The sequence below is a fragment of the Phyllostomus discolor genome, chromosome 10 (assembly GCF_004126475.2).
Source record: "Phyllostomus discolor isolate MPI-MPIP mPhyDis1 chromosome 10, mPhyDis1.pri.v3, whole genome shotgun sequence".
In the NCBI taxonomy this organism is placed as follows: Eukaryota; Metazoa; Chordata; class Mammalia; order Chiroptera; family Phyllostomidae; genus Phyllostomus; species Phyllostomus discolor.
In genome coordinates, this window is record NC_040912.2 from 455,780 (window position 1) to 476,598 (window position 20,819).

At 63.6% G+C, this 20,819-nt stretch overlaps 1 protein-coding gene, 1 long non-coding RNA gene and 1 other non-coding gene across 3 annotated transcripts; all 3 read right to left on the reverse strand.

The window, feature by feature from the left end:
- Positions 1-303: 303 nt before the first annotated feature.
- On the reverse strand, positions 304-7,383 carry TBRG4 (transforming growth factor beta regulator 4). The gene is made up of 11 exons (XM_028504199.2): positions 7,297-7,383; positions 5,492-5,955; positions 3,850-4,173; positions 3,390-3,561; positions 2,989-3,146; positions 2,515-2,625; positions 1,856-2,000; positions 1,297-1,542; positions 1,081-1,192; positions 859-973; positions 304-610 (listed from the first exon to the last, which is right to left on the reverse strand). Exons 2-11 carry the CDS (start codon positions 5,903-5,905, stop codon positions 509-511), a joined length of 1,899 nt encoding a protein of 632 aa, XP_028360000.1. The 5' UTR covers positions 5,906-5,955; positions 7,297-7,383; the 3' UTR covers positions 304-508.
- LOC114490257 lies at positions 3,221-3,353 on the reverse strand. Its single transcript, XR_003683941.1, has one exon. It is a non-coding gene; the product is annotated as a small nucleolar RNA SNORA5 (small nucleolar RNA).
- Positions 7,384-9,916: 2,533 nt separating the features above from the next.
- LOC118497012 lies at positions 9,917-18,312 on the reverse strand. The gene is made up of 3 exons (XR_004899553.1): positions 18,300-18,312; positions 17,785-17,786; positions 9,917-10,112 (listed from the first exon to the last, which is right to left on the reverse strand). It is a non-coding gene; the product is annotated as an uncharacterized LOC118497012 (long non-coding RNA).
- Positions 18,313-20,819: the final 2,507 nt, after the last annotated feature.

The following is a 20,819-nucleotide window of genomic DNA, read 5'->3' on the forward strand; positions in this document are numbered from 1 at the left end:
GTCCCTCCCAGCTCCTGCTCCAGGGCCAGTGCCCCCCGAGTATGCAGCCCGAGCCGAGTCCCCCCCACCCCGCCCCGTCAGACACCAGAGCCAGGCAGTGACCCCTGACTGGCCTCATGACCCCGGGGCCCGGGCTGTGCGGGGCTGCAGACAGGCCCTAAGCGAAGGTGGCCCCGTGTGGAAGTGCGGGGCGGTGCCCTGTGGGCAGCAGAGGCCCCTGGCTGGCCGCCGCCCACCCACAGGGGACGGGTGGGCGTGAGTGTGCGTGTGGGGGGGTGGCGTGGAGTCAGGTCAGAGCCCGGTGCCTTCTGGTGTCAAACACCGAAGTGAAGGTTTATTGCCCACAAGGGGGCCCGGGGCCCTCCTCCGCTCAGGCCGCCGGCCAGCACCGCTCCGGCCAAGGCCGTGTGCAAGCCCTGTCCTCGAGCAGCCCCCTGCCTACCCAGGGTCCACGGCCAGGCCTCTGGGGAGTCCGGCCCTGGGGCACGCAGCCCCCGTGCGGGGCCGGTCACTTGGCCAGGTCCTCCGCCACCGCTTTCCGGATCTTGTCCTGGAGGTAGGCGCCTTTCTGCCAGTCGGACTTGAGCTCCAGCCACTCGTAGTACGGGACCTGGGGCGGGGGGCGGGGGTGGGGCTGACAATGGCTCCAATTTTTAAAGAGCTGTTTAGAAAGGACACCCAGAGAAGACACCGTGACAGGACCCCATGGGGTTCACAGAGCCGTGGGCCTGGCCCTTCCTGGGCCGCCACCCTCTGGGAGGAGAGGGGGAGGTGCTGAGGGTCTCCTGGGCAGGAGACGCCCCTGCAGCCCCGCGGACGCCCGCCTGTGCCGCCCCCACCTGCCCCACGGGTACTCACGTCCACCACCAGGAAGCCGGCCGCCAGCACGTGGCGCCTGGCCAGAGCGAAGCGCCCCAGCAGGTCCTTGCTCCGGCTGCTGAAGTTGGGGAACTCCCAGCGCAGGAAGGCCAGCCTGGGGGGAGGGAGGGGGGCGCTGGGTGCTAGCCGCTGTCCCTATCCTCGCAGGGAAGGGCAACGCCGGAGAGGAGCCAGGGGTGGCCCGGGGGCCGTGCGCCCTACCTCTTGGCCCCGGGGGGCAGTGGCTGGCCCTCAGAGGGCGGGGCAAGGTGAGGGGCCGCGAAGTCCCTCAGGGGCAGGAACTGGCCCTCGGCGTCCAGCAGCACCTCAGCATCTGGGGAGGGGGTGGCAGGTGACAATGGGGTCTCTCCAGAGAGCATGGGGGGGGCCCCCCACACAGGGCAGGCCTCGGAGCAGGTCGGGCAGAGGGAGCCTCACCCAGAACCCAGCCGTACTGCGTGGGCACCGTGAAATGAGCCCTGTCGGCGCTGCCCAGCAACCCCACCAGGGCCCCCTGCAGCTCCTTCTGCAGGGGCGTGACCTTCCTGTCCAGGGCCGAGGGCCTGGGGACCAAGGCGGAGGCCGGCAGCAGAGGGCCGGCATACTCGGGGCGCTCCAGCCGGGCGGTGGCGTTAATGTGCAGCAGCTTCTGGAAGGTGCTCTGACCCTTTGGGGAGCCGTCACCTACGGGAAGAGGTGCAGTGAGCGTGGAGGGGAGCTGAGGGCCAGGGGGACCGGGGGGAGGACCAGAGGTAGGGCCAGGGAGGAGGGCAACCGAAACCCAGGGGGAGGGGCTGCAGCACCCCCACCTGGCTCTGCTCTGGCCTCAGTCAGGGGCAGAGAGGGGGCCCCTTTGGGGGGGCGGGCAGAGCAGCAAATGCGGGGAGCCCCGGCCTACCCGGCTCCCCCATTCCCCGCCTGGCACTAGGACCTGGGGACAGCCGCCAGGCCCACCCCCCCTGTCCGTGCAGGAGGGAGGGGCACCCCCGCCGCTCACCTAGGAGCTGGGTGTGGAACTCGGGGCCCAGCACCACCTGGAGCTCAGCCTCCTGCGCCTGCCCCAGCACACAGAGGGCCCACAGCACGTCCACCTGCAGGGCCGGGTCCAGGCTCGCCAGCTGACAGCCCAGCTTCTCATGCACCTGGGGGCGGGGGCCAGGGCTCAGGTGTGGGCTCTGCTCAGCAGGCGCGGACGCCCTGGCTGGCCGGTCTGCACTGCCTCACGACCGGGCCACGCTCAGGCCAAGGTGGCTACGGAGCAGCCCCAACGGAGGCCCCCTGGTCAGGCTGGGCCCCCCGGGGAAGGTACCAGAGACCACCCCCACCCCCAGGGCCCATCTGGATAGAAGGACGAGGAACTGGGCTTCCCCACCGCCCCCACCCGCACGTGGGCAGGGCTTGTACTGCAGGACCACAGGAGGCCCAGTGCAGGAGGGTACGTCCGGCCCGGGAGGAACCGGAGGGCAGGAGGACAGCAGCTGGCCACCCAGGTGTTACCCCCGCCCCCAGCAGGGGCCCTGTCCGGGGGCCCCTGCCCAGCCTCCTGACCCAAAGCTGCTCTGGGCCGGACAGCTGGTGCGCTGGGGACCCGAGTTTCGCCCCCAGCAGGCCCCTTCTGCCCTGCGGCCCCTGCCCAGCCTCCCCCCCCCCCCTCACCAGGCTGAAGAAGGCGTCCTCCTGCTCTGGACGGAAGTTCAGGCGGGCGAAGGCCAGGAGCACGTTGCAGAGGGGTGCGGCCGCGATGCTCGGGGCTTCCCTCAGGACATGCTGGGGGCGGGAGGGCGGAGGGGCAGGATGAGGGCGCCCCGTGCAGGCCCCCCACCCCAGGGCTGATTCCACAGGGCGCGGCCAGACCCCCGAAGGCCGTTCCGACCCACTGGCCGAGACCTGGAGCACCGACAGCACCCGCCCCTGGACTCTGTCAGGGGCACAGCCGGGGGGGGGGGGGGGGGGGGGGGGGGGCGCGCGAGGACGGGGAGAAAATCGCCGTCAACTTGAGTTCTCCCCGACACCGGGCCTCTCCAGAGACGCCGGAGCAGGAACCCCGTGTCTGCACTGGGGGCGTTTCTGTCCCCTGGGCCCCCCCAAGGGGCCCACTAGCCCGGGCCCCCAGGTGCGCGCCCCGCTCACCTGGGCAAAGGCCTCGAACAGGGGCAGGCTGAGCCACTTGAGGAAGGCGAAGGACTTGGCGCAGCGGGCCACCTCGCTGGACGTGAGGCTGGGCATGTGGGGCAGCAGGTCGGCGGCCAGGCGCTGGAGCACCTGGGTCTGGTGGAAGCTGAGTTTGCCTTTGGGACAGAGCAGACCCTGGGGTTCACCCGGTGGCCCGCCCAGCACCCCCTGGCCTCCAGGTCCAGGCACTTGGTGTCTGTGACCAAACTTATCCCTGAGGCCCAGCAGGGGAACAGGGCCCATGAGTCACAGTGCTGCTGTGGCAGCCTACGGAGCCGGGGCCCACCATGGGCGGGGTGGGCCCCGAATTTGACTCGGCTGCAGCTGGTGTGCCCGCCTGCCCCCGGGCCAGGGCTCACCGTAGGCGTAGGTCAGGTCCAGGAGGACGCCCTTGGTCAGGGGGAAGGGCTTCTGCACCAGGTGGTAGGAGATGGCCCGCAGCAGGGGCACCGACCGCCGGTTCTGAGCTGCCAGCGCCGCCAGCACCTTCCGCAGCTCCTCGGGGCCGAACTGCTCCACCAGGTCCAGGCTCTGTCAACCACAGCCGGCAGGGGTCAGGGCGGGCCCGAGGGCCGGGGTCCCGTGCGGCGCGGCCCCTGTGAGACAGCAACTGGGCCTGAGCGCACTGACCGCAGGCCCTCTGGGTGGCCCCGGGGCACCCTGCCCACAGCCCACGGGCTGCGGGGCTCCCGGAGGCAGCCCCCCGCGGGCCTGGCCCCCTGAGGGGTGGACGAGTGCGCGAGGCCCCTCAGGAGGGAGCCGGAGGGGGGACCGGGGCAGGCCGACCCCCTCCGCAGGCCCCGCCCCCAGCCCCCGCACCTTGTCCTCCAGGCGCGTCATCAGCGGCTCCGAGAGGTGCCCCATGCTGGCCATGACGGCCACCAGCGTGCGGCCGTCCTCGATCTCCGCCCAGCGCCGCTCCAGCTGCAGGCGCAGGTCGGCCAGCAGCTCCCTGGAGCCGCGCGCCTGCATGTGGGCGGCGCTGGTCTCGGCCAGGAAGGCCAGGTGCTTGTACCTGAGCCTGCGCAGCCGCCAGCGCACCTCCTGCTCCACCGACCGCAGCTCCTTGGAGGAGGCCGGCAGCTCCAGCGCGTACAGGCTCCGCAGCAGCTTCACGAGGGTCCCGTGCCAGACCGTGGTGATCTAGGGGGGAGATGGCGTGGTCACCCCGAGGGGCGAGGTTGCCCTGCAGCCTCCCCAGCACGCACCCACCGGGCCCTGCCGACGGACGGACAGCAGAGGGGAGCCCATGGGTGTGGCCTGGGAGGGACGGGGAGGCTTTTACAGGCCCCCCCGCCCTCCCTCCTTGTCGACAGACTCGTTCTCTGCCAACAACAATGACCGAGTTAGCTGTTAAAGACAGACTTTCCACCCTAGCTGGTGTGGCTCAGTGGACTGAGCACTGGCCTGCAAACCGAAGGGTGGCCAGTTCGATTCCCAGTCAGGGCGCAGGCCTGGGTTGCGGGCCAGGTCCCCAGTAGGGGGTGCGCAAGGAGCAACCACACACTGATGTTTCTCTCCCTCTCTTTTTCCCTCCCTCCCCGTCTAAAAATAAGTAAATAAACAGAACCTTTAAAAAAAACTGAAAAACAAAAACAAGTAGCCGTAACGTTAGTTCTGGGAAGCCCGACCCCGGAACCCCTTTCCTCTAACAAAGCAGCCGCTGGTCCCGTGTCTGTAGCTGCCCAGGGAGGCCCTCTGCCCTGAGACGTGCAGGCACCTCTGAACCCTGTCGCGCCACACCCCCAGGCTTTAGGGGCCGAGCAGCTGCCACCACCAGCCCCTCCGAGACACAGACATGCTTGTGCATGCGCCGGGGACCGGCGATCCTCAGGCCTCCCTCTCCAGCCCCCCCGCGGCACCTCCCCGCGGTGTCTGAACAAGGGCCGTGCCCTGCGGGCGTGTGTCCAGGCTGCAGAGAGCGGAGGGGCTGCCCCTGGAGGTCTCGCGAGGCGGGCAGACTCTTACTGCTGGTGGCACAAGGCTCCTGACCTCGGCCCCGGTCTGTCCACCCGTGGGACTGGCTGCCGAGGGGGCACCGAGACCATGCATGTGGCGCGAGGAACAGAAAAGCTGCGTGTGAAGGGCTGGGGGAGGAGGAAGGTACTGAACTGAATCTCAGTACCCGGTTACCCGGCAAATACTGTGCTCCCTGTTTGTTACTGGCTGAAACTTTGTTACGCAATGTTCAGTCCCCTGAAGTTTGCACCCCCTGTCTGTGCTCAACAGAACAAGCCTCAGAACAAGAGCACCCTTAACTAAGGGAGCTCTTCTGAGCCGTGTCCTCCCTCATCTCTGCCTGACCCTTTGAAGAGCTGACTGGCAGGACGATGCCCACGCCCCCCTCGAGTCCCAGGGCTTATTCACCGTGAGGACAGCAACGGCCCCCGGCAGGCTGCCGGGAGGGCTCACAGACCGGCTGCCGGGGACACCCGAGCCGGCCCGAGGCCCTGCAGCCCACCTGACTGTTGACGAGGTGCAGAAGCTGCTGGAAGCGAGCATCCTGTACGAGCGGGGCCTTGTCCTCCGGCTTCTCAGACAGCAGGCGGGAGAGCTGGACAAGTGCGAGGGCCGCCTGGTTCTGCTGCAGGTGGTGGCCGCCCCCAAGCAGCCCCAGGAGCTCCTCCGGCCGAGTGGCCTTCTCAATGAGCTCGTCCACCTCCTGGCGCTCTGGGTAGGGGGTGAACACCTGCTCCTTCTCCTCATGCTGGGACAGGGACCCCGGGACGTGGGAACTGAGTGAGGCAGCTGAGGAAGCCAGAGTCTTCTGGGCTGCCTGGGCCAGCCTCAGCGGGCCCACGGGAGGCCCCGCAGGGGTCAGGCGAGCAGCCTGTCTCAGGAGACACGTGCATCGCTTCACCAGGCAAGCTGCCATGACGGTCGGGCGGCAGAGGGGCGAAGCTCCGGGCAAGTGCTTTCAAGGCCCTTAAGAGAAAGAGAGACAAGGGGCTGGCGTGGGCTCTCCTCAACGCACAAGCACAAGGGATGCAGCAGATGGAACGGAGTCGCAGCCACACTGTCCACCAACCAGCCCGAGGGACGGCATGTCTTCTCTCCCCAGACCGCGACCTCAAGCTCAGGAGCTTGGTGAGGGGTGGGCTGCGCTCAACAACTCAGGTCCCTGGGCCGTGCTCAGTCCCCTGGGATGGGAGTCTCTGCAGGGAGGGTCTGGGCAACTTCACTTTCCAATGTTAAGATTCCTCAGGGTTAAGAATTAATGGAGAGAGTTGCCCTGGCTGGTGTGGCTCAGTGGACTGAGCACTGGCCTGAGAACCAATGGGTGGCTGGTTCAGGTACCAGTCAGGGCACACACCTGGGTTGCAGGCCAGGTCCCCAGTAAGGGGTACGTGAGAGGCAACCACACACTGATGTTTCTCTCCCTCTCTTCCTCCCTCCCTTCCACTCTCTCTAAAAATAAATAAATACTTAAAAAAAATTAGTGGCGAGAGGCAATGAGACAGGATGTTTTCGATCAGACTGCTCCTGAAAGTCCCTGGACACAGACTCCATACCCCACGGCTCCTGGGCGTGCATCATCTTAACGCTCCGGCAGGGCGAGCTCCCCCAAGTCAGCACCAGCCCGCCTAAAACACACATCAACTCCGACGAACGAAACTCCCACAGCAACCGCCACTTCGCGCGTGGCTCAGACCCGTCTTCACGGTTCTACGTCTCCTCCCAGGGCCCGCGCCTCCTTCTCACCAGGCCGGGTGGGCAGGGCCGGCTGCCCGGCCCTCACCTCCTGCCATACAGCCCAGGAAGGCGCCCTCCCCCTCCCCGAGCCCAGGCCGGTTTCCTTCCCCGAGGAGTTATCACAGATCCCCACGACGTTGCTGCGAACGGATCTGCCTGCCAGTCTTGTCCCCCGGGGTCATCAAATGACCCGTCGAGGCGCGCGTCCGAGGCAGGGTGAAAGGTTGACCCGGCCTTCCTCCCGCCAAAGCCGGAGCGAGTTCGATCTTTGGTTTCCCGGAACTCGGGTACGGCCGGCGCGTTTCGCTGCCACGCGAGCGGTCGCTGCAAAAAAAGCGCGTCCGACTCCACCCGGAGAAAGGGGCCCCGGAGCAGGGAGCACCGGCCCGGGGCGGCAGCCCACCCGTGCGGCCGCGGCGGGCGAGAGAGAGCCCTGCGAGCTAAGGAGGGAGCCGGGACCCGACGCCCGGCGGGGTTTCAGCCCACACCGGCGCCGGGCGCGCCCGTCCGGCCTCCGCTCCGGACCGCAGGCCCCACGCTCCGCAGCCCGGTCCCCGCGGCCCACAGACCTACCCCGCAGCCCCGGCCAGCATCGCCGCTGACCTCCACGCGTCCCGCACCGACCTCGGCACACGCCGCGCGGCGCGCTCGCTACGTCACCCGAAGCGCCGCCGGAAGAGAGGCACGCCGCAGGTCTCCCGGATGGAAGTCACTGCCCCTGCTCTTTTCCGGCCGGGTGCCATCTTTGTTGAGGTCATGCGGCCGGAAGTCACTTCGAGTGCGGCCTTCCGGCCGGGTGCCATCTTTGTTGAAGGCAGTGGAGCAAGAGCTAGGGGATGGCAGTTTAGGACACTGGGAGGGGCAGAGAATTCAAGAGCCCGGAATAGACGGTTGGAAGGCCTGTGCGCTCTGCAGCCGGTACCGGGCCTCCTGAGGGCCGCGTAGGCCGCCCTGGTCCCCGCAGCGCGAGGAGTGGTCCGGCCCGGGGCGGGGGGCGGGGCCGCCACGTGCAGACCTCCTGCGCGCGGTGGCTGCACCAGCAGGAGGTCGTTCTGAGGGAAGGGGGGGCTCAACTTGCTGGCATTTTGCAATAAAAAAAAAAAAAGGGAAAGAGCTCTGGGATTTATATACCATCTTTGACTTTAACTCAAGTATTGACGTTTAACTTAAACATAATAACAAAGTGCGGGGTAAGCCGAGCAAAACGTATCTGAGGTCTGTGTGTGGGCTTGGTTAACTTCCCTTTCTGCACACGTTTTTATTTTCGTGGAATTAATAATTGCCTCGTGTTTTTAAGATTTAATGTCTTGCCCTGGCTGGCGTGGCTCGGTGGATTGAGCGCCCCCTTGCAAAGCAGAAGGTCGCAGGTTCAATTCCCAGCCAGCACACACGCCTGGGTTGCAGGCCAGGTCCCTGGTAGGAGGTGCAAGAGCAACTGCACGTTGAAGCTTCTGTCCCTCCCCCCTCTCTAAAGATAAATGGATAATATATTTTTTAAAAAGATTGTGTGTCTTTATCACAGATTCTACCCCACATCTTTCATCGCTTGTCTAAATCTTTCAAGGCACTCTGGCCCATCACATGTGTCACTCTGATCCCCTGAAGTCCCTCCCTGAGCCTCCAACGTGCATCGTTGCTTCTGGGCCGGCTGCCGCTTTCTGTCCTGCGTCTGTTTCTCGTCGGTGCCTGAGTTTGGCTGAGCACACCCTCCAGTAGCTTGATGAGAAAGGGTGAACAAAGAAGTTTCAGGACCTCGCTGGCGGGAAATGTCTGGCAGCCTCCCATGGTGCTGATGCTGGCGTGGCTGCGTGGGTTTGGAAGTCGTTTTCTGGTTTGAAGGCTCACTCCGTGAACCTCTCGCCTTCTGGTTTCTCGTGTTTCTGACGAAGAGTCCAAAAACTGGAGGTGACAAGTTCACGCATTCGATGGCCTGCCTTTCCTCCCTCCCTCCGTTCCTCCCTCCCTTCCTTCCCCACTCCTCACTTCGTTTCTTTTTGGAAAATTTCTAAAAGTGTGTACATCCTCCTTGTCCCAGGGTTCTGCTGTAAAGAGACCCCCGAGAGCCCCCTCGCCCCTTTTACCCCGCGAGGACGCAGGGAGAAGTCTGCAGTGCGGAAGGGTGCTTGCCCCACCCTGCTGACACCCTGCTCTTCGACGTGCAGGCTCCAGAACTGTTGTTCATGAGTCACTGAGCTTATTTCCTCATTTCTGTTGTGTTATCGCAGCCTGGACAGACCGAGATAACACATAATCCCACAGTTATGTTCCCTGTTATGGACCCAGAGGAGCTGGAAACTCATGTCCACACGAAACCCGCACAGGGGTGTTTACAGCAGCTTCGTTTATAATTACCCAAACTTGGAAGCAACCCAGATGCCCTTCAGTGGGTCAGCGGGTAAACAAACCGCGTGTGGCTGGCTGTGTGGACGCGGCGCGCACCTCTCCCTGGGGAGCCCTGGATGTTCTGCCGGCCCACGCACAGCGAGCCCGTCTGAGGCCGGGTCCCACAGACTCAGAGCTGCATGGCCTCGCCCGGCACCGAGACCCTGATCGGGGAGCCCAGTCTGGCCCTCCGCAAACTCACGGAACACAAGGAGTCCACACTGCTGCTGATGGCCCCAGGGCCACCCTCCCTCTGCGACTCCCAGCTCCAAGGCAGGGAAATCCGGCCAAAGCCCCGCTGCCCTCACTGGAGACTGAGGCCCAGGCACGGGAAGGACCGCCACCCATTAGCTGCCCCCTCCCAGTTTGGGAACCCTGGCCATCGTCACTCCTCCAAACCCCCCCCCCCCCCCCCCGCTTCTCTGACCTTTACCTCGGAAGACTGGCAGCTGCCCTGTGTGCTCCCGTCTTGAAAATATGTATGTTTTGGGGGCCAATGGTTCTCCCGTCAGCCTGGACTGGGAATGCTCCCAGGGCCAGGCCGTCACTGTGAAGGGAGGTCCTGCCCCGCCCCCCAGTTTCGTGGGAGGTGGGAGCCCAGGTCTGGGCCCAAGCCCATGGCAGTGGCACAGGTGTGAGAAGTCTGCTCTCCTCCTGGAGGGGCAGTGAGCCCACCCAGGGGAGAGGCAGGTGGTCTGTGAGGCACCCGGATCCTGAGCCCCCTGCAGGCTCCGCTCTGCTCCTGTCCCCACGCTCAGCAACGCCCTGAAAGCCACCGGACCCTAGGGCTGGCATGCTTCCCGCTGGGCAGCTGCCCAGGACAGACGGATGTGGAGTGAGTGGGTTTTTATTAGCAGCAGGGGTAACCTGTAAGGGGTGCTTTTTTCTTTTCCTTTTAAAACATCAATCAGTTGTCTCTTGCATGCGTCCTAACTGGGGACCTGGCCTGAAACCCAGGCATGTGCCCTGAGCAGAATCGAGCCGGTGACCCTGTGGTCTGTGGGATGCTGTCCGACCCACTGAGCCACCCCAGCCAGGGCACGTGGCACATTGTAAGTACCACTGCTGGGCTGTGCCATAGAAATAAGCGTTGCTCCCAGTTGTCAAAAACCACGGCCGAGGGCCCGGTGTCCCCACTGTGCGATGGGAACACAGATGAAATGGCCGGCTAGTTCCGCAGCCAGTGCTGGTGGCCCAGCAGGCAGGCGGGCCCCCTCCGTCAGCAGCCAGTGCGCCTCACCTGAATGTCGCTGCACCCTGGTCCCCGCCTTCCAGCCGTCCTGCTGTGCAGCGCCACCCCGAGAGAGACCTGCCAGCGAGCTCTCCCTGCTGCTGCGGGCGCCCCACACTCTCAGAAGTCTCCCCTTTTCCCGTTCCTCGGTTTAGTGAGACAGAAACAGGGGTCCTGAGCGGGGCTGGGGAAACAGCGGCGAGTGGCTGCCAAGCCCGCGGACCTGACTTCATCCCCAGCCCTGGAGACGGTGTGGGCGCCGGAGCGTTTGCAAGGGCGCCCTCCTGTGGCTGCGACGGTGCCTCCGTGGGGGCGGAGTGTCCGTGCGGAACACGGAAAGTTCCGGGGGGGTGGATGGCGGTGATGGGGGCGCAACAATGGGAATGTGCTCAGTGCCGCTGAGCTGTCCATCAAGCCACGGTTAGGTTGGTAAATTGTAACTCACGTGCTTTTTGTAAGATTCACAATCTTACAAATCTTACAGTCTTACAATTTTACAGTCTTCCAGGTTGAGTCCTGGGCCCCGGGAGGCTGGGAAGCAGCTGAGGCCCAAAGCCCCTCCCAGCGCCCGGTGGAGTTTCCTGTCGCCCCTTCTCTGGAGACAGACCACCGCCACTTCCGATGCGCGGGTCACGGTCACGGCTCACGGAGGATGGAGAGACAACGGCCCGCGTCTGCCGGCAGGGGGCGCCGCACACCCGCGCACCTGCCCGTTGCGCCTCCCGCGGACTCTGCCGCTGGAGCCCCGCGGAACCCGCTGCGGACTCGCGCCCCCGCGGCTCTGCGCCCTGGAGCGGCTCTGGTGGGGGTGGGTCGGTTGCTCGGCAGCCCTCACCTGGGGAAGCGCCAACGTCGGCCTTGAGAAAGTGTTCCTTAAAGACTGTTTAAAAGTAAGAATTGCCAAGCAAATGCCGTGATGAGAGTGCGTCTGTCGGGGCCGGATCAGGACGGCAAGTCCCGCGGTAACCCCCGCAGGACTGTGAGCGGGACGCGGGGAGGGGCTGCGAAGGAGCTAGGGCTACCGCTGGGGGCTCCTGCGGGGGCGCACTGCGGAGGGAGCCGGTCGGGCCAGCTGCCGCCTGGGCGCGCGCCCTCGCGGGTGGGACGCCACCGTTCTGTCCCTGGTGAGCAGGGCGCAGGTGCAGGAGTGGGCGCTGGGGAGCTGCTTCCTTCTGGGTGGTCTCAGACGGCCCCCGACGGGTCCCCCAGCAGGACCGCGCCCTCCCCCTTTCCCCGCCCTCGCGATCCCCCGTGAGCTGGCCTCAGGGTGGCCTCTGGCAGCCGGGCCTCGCTCAGGGAGAAGAGCCGCCGGCTGACTCTCAGCAGCTGGGCGCACTCACTCCAAGCGCTCACGCGGCGCCCGTCTTGGAAGTAAGTGCCCGGGCTCCTGCAGGGCGCCTCCGGGAGACGCGGTTTGGCCCCTTTCTCGCTCCTCGGTGGTTCATCCAGCCCTCGCCCTCCGCTCTCTCTGGGGCACCACCGTGTATGGACCGGCATTCAGCTCCCGGAGGGGCCGGCTCAGCCCCTCCTCCCCGCCATCCGGGACCCCTCAGTTGAGGCAGGAGACAGGAAGGAAGGAGGAAACCCTGGAGGCGCCCCAGGGCTGGGATAAAGGGCAACCGTACAGGACAGAGACCCTGGTCTGAGACAGGTGGTCCCCACTTTCTGGAAACTTGCTGAGTCACGGTGACTGAGGGATGCACCCGGCAGAAGAGGCGACCCGACCCCTGCTTCGCCGTGACACCACGATCGTAAATCCGCCTGTGGGGCCCCTCCCTGGCGGCCCGTCCAGGAAGATCGTGGGAGATTCGTGTGCAGCCGCTTTAAAGTAACACGGCGGCCGGTACACTGGCAGGGAACCCGGCCAGAACTCGCCGGGAAGGACCGGCCCTGGAGAACAGAACCCTCCGCCCAGAGGTCCGTCTCTGCTCGGGCCGGCCCACCCCCCTGTTCTGCGGAGTGACTGTCGCTCCATCCCCAGCTCGCTCCCTTCCTGCCCTGAGCTCTCCGTGCGCTCAGTCCCGCCCCCGGCCCCCGGTCACCAAGGACCTGCCTCCCCGGGCCCACCTGCGGTCCCGGTTTCTCTCGTGAAGCCTCAGTGACTCCCTCCTGGCCCCTCCGCCTCTCCCGTCACCGCCGCTCCCGCCGCTGCAGGTGCCCCCCTGCCCCCCACCGGGACCGCCCTCCCTCCGAGCACGTTTCCCACCGTGCAGACTGCTGGAGCCAGCTTCTCCCAGCCGGATTTGTGGTTTTTGTTTGTAAGGTTTTATGTATTTATTTTCAGAGAGAGAGGAAGGGGGGGGAGAAAGAGAGGGAGAGAAACGTGGATCTGTGGCTGCTCGTTCTCGCCCGACCAGGGGCCGAACCCGACGCCCAGGCGCGTGCCCTGACCCGGAGCCCAGCCTTCGACCTTTCCCCTTGCGGGATGGTGCCCGACCCGCTGTGCTGCGCCGGCTACGGTGGGAAGGCCTTGTTTCGCCGTCATTTCTGGAAGCTGGTCTCTTTGAGTCGAGAGTTCTAGGCCGACAGGCGTTTTCCCTCGGACGGTAGCGGCGTTTCCTCACTGTCTTCACACCCACTGGGGACTCCGCCCTCACCCTCGCCTCCCTCCCTCGCCCGGGGAACTCACTTCTCAGCGGCTCTAGAGGCTGCTGCTCCGGTGGCGGCTTTGGGTGATGGGACAGGACTCGGCGTCGCTGTTGTGACCGGGTCCTCGGAGCCCCTCTGATCGGTCACGACAGGCCTTAGGGAGCCTGCCTGGACAGGAACGAGGGGGCTTTGGGGGTGACTCTGGGGAGCCTGTCTGAGGCGGGCCTCCCCCCGAGAGCAGGACGCCCCCACCCCCCGAGTGTGGTGGGGGCAGGCCCTGTCGCTCAGGTCCCACTGCTGCTGTGGCCTCTCTAACTCCCCTGCTCACCGGCCTTTGAGTCCTCAGAGCAGCCGCCCGCGGTGGCTTTCCGTCCCCCCAAACCCATGTTCCGGGCACGCAGGGAGTGACACTCACAGAGGCTGTTCTGGGTGCCGTGAGGAGCAGATGGCCCGGGCTCTCGGGGCTGTGCCTGGAGGAGGGGCCGGGGACCGAGGAGTTTGCCGCTGGCCTCACCCACGGTCCGTGGCTCCGTAACGTGCAGTGACGTGGTTCCACCCACTGCGCACCCATCCGTGCGGTTGCCAGCGCTAATAATGCCGTGCGCAACGAGCATTTGGCTGTGGGGGTGCCGGGAGAGGAAACCCTGATTATAGTGAGCCCTGGGGAGCCCGGAGCCTGGGAGCCATGGTTACAGCCTGAGTCTGCCTGGGACTCACACGGGGTTTTCGCTCCTGTGCTCGGCGTGACGACAGGTTTACATAAGGGACATTCGTCAAGGGCTTCCAGCTCTTCAAGAAAGACGACAGGTTTTTGGAGCTTCTGGCTTTTGTAACCGTGTGGGCCGGCCTCCAGGGACAACTGGCGCATCGTGGGAAGGGGCTCGTCTGCCTGTCGCGGTCGGAAGCCTTGGAAGCAGCCTCGGAGCTCCGGCCGTCTGAGTTACCGTGGGCGCCGTTCGCTCTAACATTCGCTGTGGTGACGAGGCCTGGGCCGGAGCCGCCGTCCTGCTGCGTTGGGTGGGAGCAGTGAGGCCTGGGGCCCGGGTGGGGGGAATAATGCAGTGATGGGGGCCTCGCACCCCCCCCCCAGAGAAGGGTGGCCCCGGCGCTCAGCCCGGCCGCAGAAGGCAGCCGGGCGGCGCGTCTGTTCCCAGATGGAAAGGGGCCCCTTCCCATCAAAGCGGGTGAGAGGGCGCCTGCGAGAGCAGCTTGTCAGGGACCCCCCTTGGGGGTTCGGGGAGCAGCCCTCCCTGCCCTCCCCACGAGACACACCGGCCGGTGGGCTGACCCTGGCCCGGCAGGACGGGGCCCCGCCACGGCTGACACGCAGCGGGCACAGCGGGCCGTGTGCAGCCGCACGGAAACGGCCCCGACGGGCCTCGAGGGCACACGCAGCAACCAGGCGGCAGCGGGGCGTCGGCGTGACGGGCCCACGGACCCACGGACCCACGGACCCACGGACCAGCAGAGAACCCGGAGCTGGCCCCACGGACCTCGAGAGCCCAACGGGTTTTTAAGGGGGAAGGTCGTCGTGGCAACCCACGGAGCCGTGTGCACAGGTGCGAACGGAGCCCGGGCCCGAACTTGACACCTGACTCGAACCTGAACTCTGCAGGGGTCACGGACATACGTGCGGAGCCTCAACCGACTGTCGGAGAGAAGAGAGAGAACATTCGTCCGTGGGGACCCACACCGTGGGCTTAGAACGCCCCCCCACCCCCCAGGTACCTCGGTGCTCGTCCTTGACTCGCTCCGAGACCCGCGCCGGTGCCGGTGCCGAGGCCGCGGCGTCTGCTCTCGTGGGCGGACTCGTGAGTCCGGCGAGTTCTGGCCAGTGCGACGGTCCGAGCCAGCGCCGAGTGCCGAGGCCCAAGGCGTTGTTTTCCCCCCAAACCGCGACGACCCAGGGTTGGCCGCGCTCTGAGGCCCCCGAGCGCCGAGGTCGGACTGTGTCCGTGAAGCCGGGTCTGAAGCCGGTGACCCCAACTCCCGCCGCGGGACACCGGAGCGAGAGGAGCGGCTGGTTCACAGCTGCGGGTACGAACTCGAGGAGAAGGGGACCGTGGGGATCGGGCTGGAAATGGGCAACGCCAGGAACAGGCACACAGTGGGGAAGACCAACAAACCCAAAGCCCGGGTCTTGGAAAACACCCGTGAACTGGACGCATCTCTTCCCGAGCCAACCAGGAGGAAGGACGGCAGACACCCACCGTCTGTGCCGGGGCCGGAGGACCAGAGAGTGGCAGGGATGTGGGCAGCGGGTGCCGGCGAGAGGGGACGCAGTGACTCTGGGGGGGGTGTGGACGGCGGGCGGGCGACACAAACACCGTGCACTGGCTGCTGACGAAGGCCATTCGGGGCAGACGGCAAAGTTTGTAGCAAACGGAATCCACGTGCCAGGAGAACATGCCGGCACACAGACCTGTCAGAGCGAGTGTCTCCGAAGCATGAACGACGGAGACCACTAAACCAACCAAATCTCTCACGCCTGCTGCTCAGTGTCAACATTCCACGTTTCGCTTCATAGACAGAACTATACACGTTTGTGTGCAGAACCAAAGCCCTGTGGTGCGGTTGCTCTTTCGATGCGCTCTTTTTAGGTAACGCACAGAAATCAAGGTGCTTTTAGCACACTGCAAAGGAGGACTGATTTCTGGATTATGGAGGTATCTTTATGCTCTTGTGTTATGAACAAAAATGACGTCTCCTTCAGGATGATGGTTCTTGCTGGGAATGAGGGTTGCAGCCGTGTGGAAGGTTCGCGAGGGTTTGAACGGACGAGAGCTTCCCCTCGGTGTCGACGGTGTCCTGGCCGGACTGCGTGTGCGAGACAATTCCCTGAGTGCACAGCCCAGCCCAGGGCACCTGCTACAACTTAACACCTGAATAAAACTGTATCTGTGCTGACCCCTTTGGGGGATGTTGATACGCTACTTAGTAGCTTCGAGGACCGTCTCTTTACATATTTTGTGTCAAAACTAGGGAAGTGTTAGAATTAGCCGGATGGTTTTTCACTCCTTCAGTGCCTCGAACATTACTAAGCGATCTAGGTTTGCTCCAGCCTCTGCGAGAAGGCAAGCACTGGGGTGGGGTGGGGGGAACTGATGGGCGTTTGTGTGATGGGTGAATTTTAAAAATAAATGTGAGTAGAAAAGATGGAAAAGGCAGAGCAGGAAAACACACTGATTCTTTAAAATATTAACGTTATGTATGTGCATTTTATCTCACACTTAAACACCAAGCATGATGGCAGTACGTATTTTTGCGTTGTAATCAGGAAATTAAAACTGAAAACATTGCCCGTAGAAACTCTTTTCTCAGATATATCTCCCCAGGCAAGGGAAACACAAGAAAAATAAACAAGTGGGACTACAGCAAAGTAAAAAGTTTTTGCACAGCAAAGGAAAACACCAACAAAATAAAAGGCGACCCACAGACTGAGAGAACATGTTCGCCAATACATCAGGTAAGGGGTTAATATCCAAAATTAATAAAATGCTTATAAAACTCAACACCAAAAAAACCCAAACAACCAGATTGAAAAAGGGTCAAAGGACCGGAATAGACACTTCTCCACAGAGGACATACAAATCGCCAGTAGATGTATGAGAAGATGCTCAATGTCACTAATCATCAGAGAAATGCAAATTAAAACCACAATGAAATGCCCCTCCCACCTGTCAGAATGACCACCCTCAGTGAATCCACAAGCAGCAAGTGCTGGCGAGGATGTGGAGAAAGGGGACCCTCGTGCACTGGGGGTGGGAATGCAGACTGGCGCAGCCGTGGTGGAAAGCAGTTCAGAGATACAGGAAAAGATGAAAAATGGATCTGCTTTTTGATGTGGTGATCCTGCTTCTGGGGACGTATCTGAAGGAACACACAACACCAATTCAGAAGAACAGAAGCACCCCTGTGTTCACTGCAGCGTTACTCACCGTCTCCAAGATGTGGGAGCAGCCCAAGCGTCCACCAGCAGGTGAGTGGGTAAAACAACTGGGGGACATCCACACAAGGGAATTCTACTCGGTCGTAGAAAAGAAGAAAGTTTTACCCTTTGCGACAGCATGGATGGACCTGGAGAGCATGATGCGCAGTGCAATAAGCCAGTCAGAGAAAGACAAGAACCATATGATCTCACTCATATGTGGAATCTAGTGAGCAAACCGAACTAACGAGCAACATGGGGGCAGACTCACAGATGGAGAGCAGATGACAGCTGTGGGGGGCGAGGAAGGGAAGGGACTGGAGGGATGAGCAAAAGGAAAAAGGACTCACGGACATGGACAACAGTGTGGGGACTGCTGGGGGGAGGGAGGTGTAAGGGGAGAAACCGGTAAAAGAAAAAACACCGTAAAGATCACACTAAAAAACTCAGAACAAAAGCGTGGCACTTTGAAACTCCGTGCGTGCTCAGGGCGATTGGAGATGAGGTGACATCTGCAATCCCCTCGGAGACAGCTGTCACCTTCCTCCCCCGCCCGGCCGGTTCCTTCTCACTCTGTCTCCCCGAGAACGCCCCAAGGATCTGCACCCCTGGGAGGAGAAGGGGGCACCGCCCCTGTTTACATTTTTAACGGCTGTACTTCTTGAGGTTTTCTTCTTTCCCATCTGCATTTGCCACCCCCCCCCAGGTTTCCTGTCCTTTCCAGTCCTTGGTCCCTTTCTGAGTTTTCTTCCCTTTTCACCGCAGGGGAGTGGGTCCCGGTGCCGAGCTCCCTGCGGACGGAGAGCCACCAGCGGAGCGGTGGCCCTGCTCAGCGGAACCTGCCGTTCGCCCCTGCAGCAGAGGGGAGGGGGCTGAACACACCGAGGAACGGACAGAAGCGGCCGGAGCGGGTGAGAAGTGGGGTCCCCACGGCTCGCTGTGAAACCACAGGGTTTCCCTCCAAGTGTGGTCACACGGGCAAACGGAAACGTCGAGGACGGAAAAGGGGGGTTCCCCGACACCCCCCCCCCGTCTGTGGGAGGTCGTGTGGGCCCGACGCTGTCGGACAGACGGTGCGGTCGGGGCGGCAGGTGTGGCGGGCCCCGGCCCCGCTCCGACCGTGGGGCTCCGATTTAATCTGTGTGGACCCAAGCCGGAAGCTGTGCTGTGTCTTTCATCCAAACACCCAAGCAGCATTCCCAGTGACTCGCCACAATGATGAAGCCCAGTCAGCGACTTTATTTCAGATGCTGTTTTTCCTTCCTTCCTCCCTCCCTCCCTTTCTCTTTTTGGTTTTAAAGAGAGGGGGAGGGAGGGAGAAAGAGAGGGACAGACACATCCACCAATTGCCTCCTGCATGTGCCCCGACCAGGGACCAAACTCCACAGCCCAGGCCTGTGCCCCGACAGGGAATCCAGCCTGCAGCCTTCCGGTCTGTGGGACAACGCTCAAGCCACTGAGCCACACAGCCAGGGCTCACCCGCCCTCTTGGAACCCACCCACGGCGACCGCTGTTCTGTTCAAAGGCTTTGACACGTCTCTGGCACTACTGTGATACCAAGTTGCTTTCATAAATATTGTATCAGTTTCTGCTCCCGGGACAGAGTCAGACGCTTTCTCGCCTGCTGTGTTTACACGGGATTACCCGCGCTTTGAACCTCTGCCAGCTCAACAGGTGAAAAGAAAAATCGTCTCGCTACTGTGAGTGGTGACGTTTTGGGGGCGAGCGGAGGCCAGACACACCAGACTGATTACCTTTCGGAGTCAACTGTTTCAAAAGTTCTATTCCAGAGTATTGCACGTTGCGATTTCTGACCGGAAAGTTTGTAACGAAACAGTAGGACGCTGATGCGGTGCAGCCAGCCTCAGCTGGAAGACGGCTCTCTGAACCACCGTCCTTAGGGTGAGGCCCTCGGAGTCCGCAGTGCGTGACGGTGGGACGGTCGGTCCAGGCCCACGGTCGGTCGGTGCCGCGCGAGTGGCCCCGGAGCAATGGGGGAGCCGTCTGTTACTACAACGAGCGCATCCTTGGGTGAACAGAGCTCGGGCCACGTCTCTAATAACATTGTTGCAACCAGCGGCAGCTGCTGGTCGCTCCTTGTGGATACTTTATCCTTTGGTTTCGCCTTTGCTCTCCTGCGAGTGACTTCTCCGCTCCCGAATTTCAATGCCACCCTCTCTGAGCTGAATGAAGTCGCTCCATTCTTCCAATTAATTATCCAACAAATTTAATTTCACACTACAGAGATCTGGAATAGCTACTGTTTACTAGAATTAGCATTGCAAATGATGACACTGAATGTTTAAAGAACCAACAGTGAGTATTGTCAGTGTGGTCTGGGCTCCGTGTTAACAAACACCGGGCTGTGGGGGCAGCCATCTGCGGGGGCAGGAGGGGGAGGGGGGCCTCCGCCTGGCTGGGCAGCGGGGCCGGGGCCGGGGCGCACGCCCGCCCCCCAGGAAGCCGTTGGCGTTGGAGGCCACTTGCCTTGGAGAAACGCCGCTTGAGTTTGTGTTTGAGCGCAGCTAGTGCATACCCCAGCAGGGGACAGTGAGGAAAGAACCTGCTTTTCTTTTCCGTGGGCAGCACACCCGTGGGCGTGCGGGCGTGCGGTTCCCGCGGATGGGTTTCTCTGTCGCTTCGGCCGTGGGCGAAGGAAGCCTGCGGACTCGGGGCAGGGGGGCCTGGTGGTCCCACCCTCTGGCCGGTGGGACGGCCGCGGGCCCCGGCCCCGGCCCCGCTCGGCCTGTGTGGGCCTTCTCTCCTCACCCTGCTCGCCCCCAGCCAGCGAGCCACCCGTCCCCGGGCACCAGGACCGACTGCCGGCTCCGCCTGCACCCCCGGCGCTCAGCCCGAGGCCTCCTGCCCCGTGAGAGCGGCAGGAGCGGGCGCCGAGGGGCCCTGCTCGGCCATGAGCCGTGTCCGCAGCCGGCGCTCGGCCAGGGGCCTCCGTTGTTTCCCGATGTGGGAGGAGCCAGCTCCCGGGGCCAACACAGAGGCCCGGCCCCGTGCTGACGGACGTGAGTGCTCGGCTGCAGGGCCTCGGGCCAGGAGGGCCACCGGCTCGTCCCCCCACCCGGGCGCGGGCCCAGCACCCGGATGCGGGGACAGCCCCAGGCACAGGTGCCACGGACGCTCCCCCCGTGCGGTCCGACGGACCCTGTTTCACCAGGGAGGGCCGGAAACTGTAAACAGGGTCACCTGGATTCAAGTGCAGGCCGCGAGGAGTGCAGGGCCCCCTCACACACTCCCACACGCACAGCCTCGCACGGGCACACACGCATATTCACACACTCACACACACTCACACATCTACACCCCATGCTCACATACTTGCACACTTGCTCTCACACACTCATTTACACACACACATTCACCCACACGTACACACTCACACACTCGCACACCCACACCCCACGCTCACATACTCGCACACTCACTCTCACACACTCATTTACACACACACTCACACATTCACTCACACACACTCACACATTCACACACGCGTGGTCATTTCAAGCTGCTGACCGGCTCACGTGACGAATCCCAGTCACTTCGAGGCCTAAATGCGGTCACCACGGCCCTCTGCCCGCGGCCCCTGCGGGCAGGCAGACCAGACGCACTCCGTGCGAAGGGGCCGCGGGGTCTGCTCCGCAAACGCTGGGCCTCCGGCCCCACACTCGCCGCACCCCGAGGAGCTGCGCGGACCCTGGAGCGGGAGCCTCGCCCCGGTGACGGTGACGGGGGCCTGAGGGCTCAGTTGTGACCGTGCAGCGAGGACGGGGCCTCGAGGCGGCGGCAGAGCCGGCCCCTGCAGGGGGGCTCGGGGACCCGGGAGGCCAGGCCTCCGCTGGCTGCCCCTCAAGGGTCTGCAGGGGGCTGGGGTGGGCACTCAGCACCACCGGCCGGCGGGCGGCAGGGGTGTCTGGGAGCCCGGGGCACGCGGAGGCAATGCCGCCGTGGGC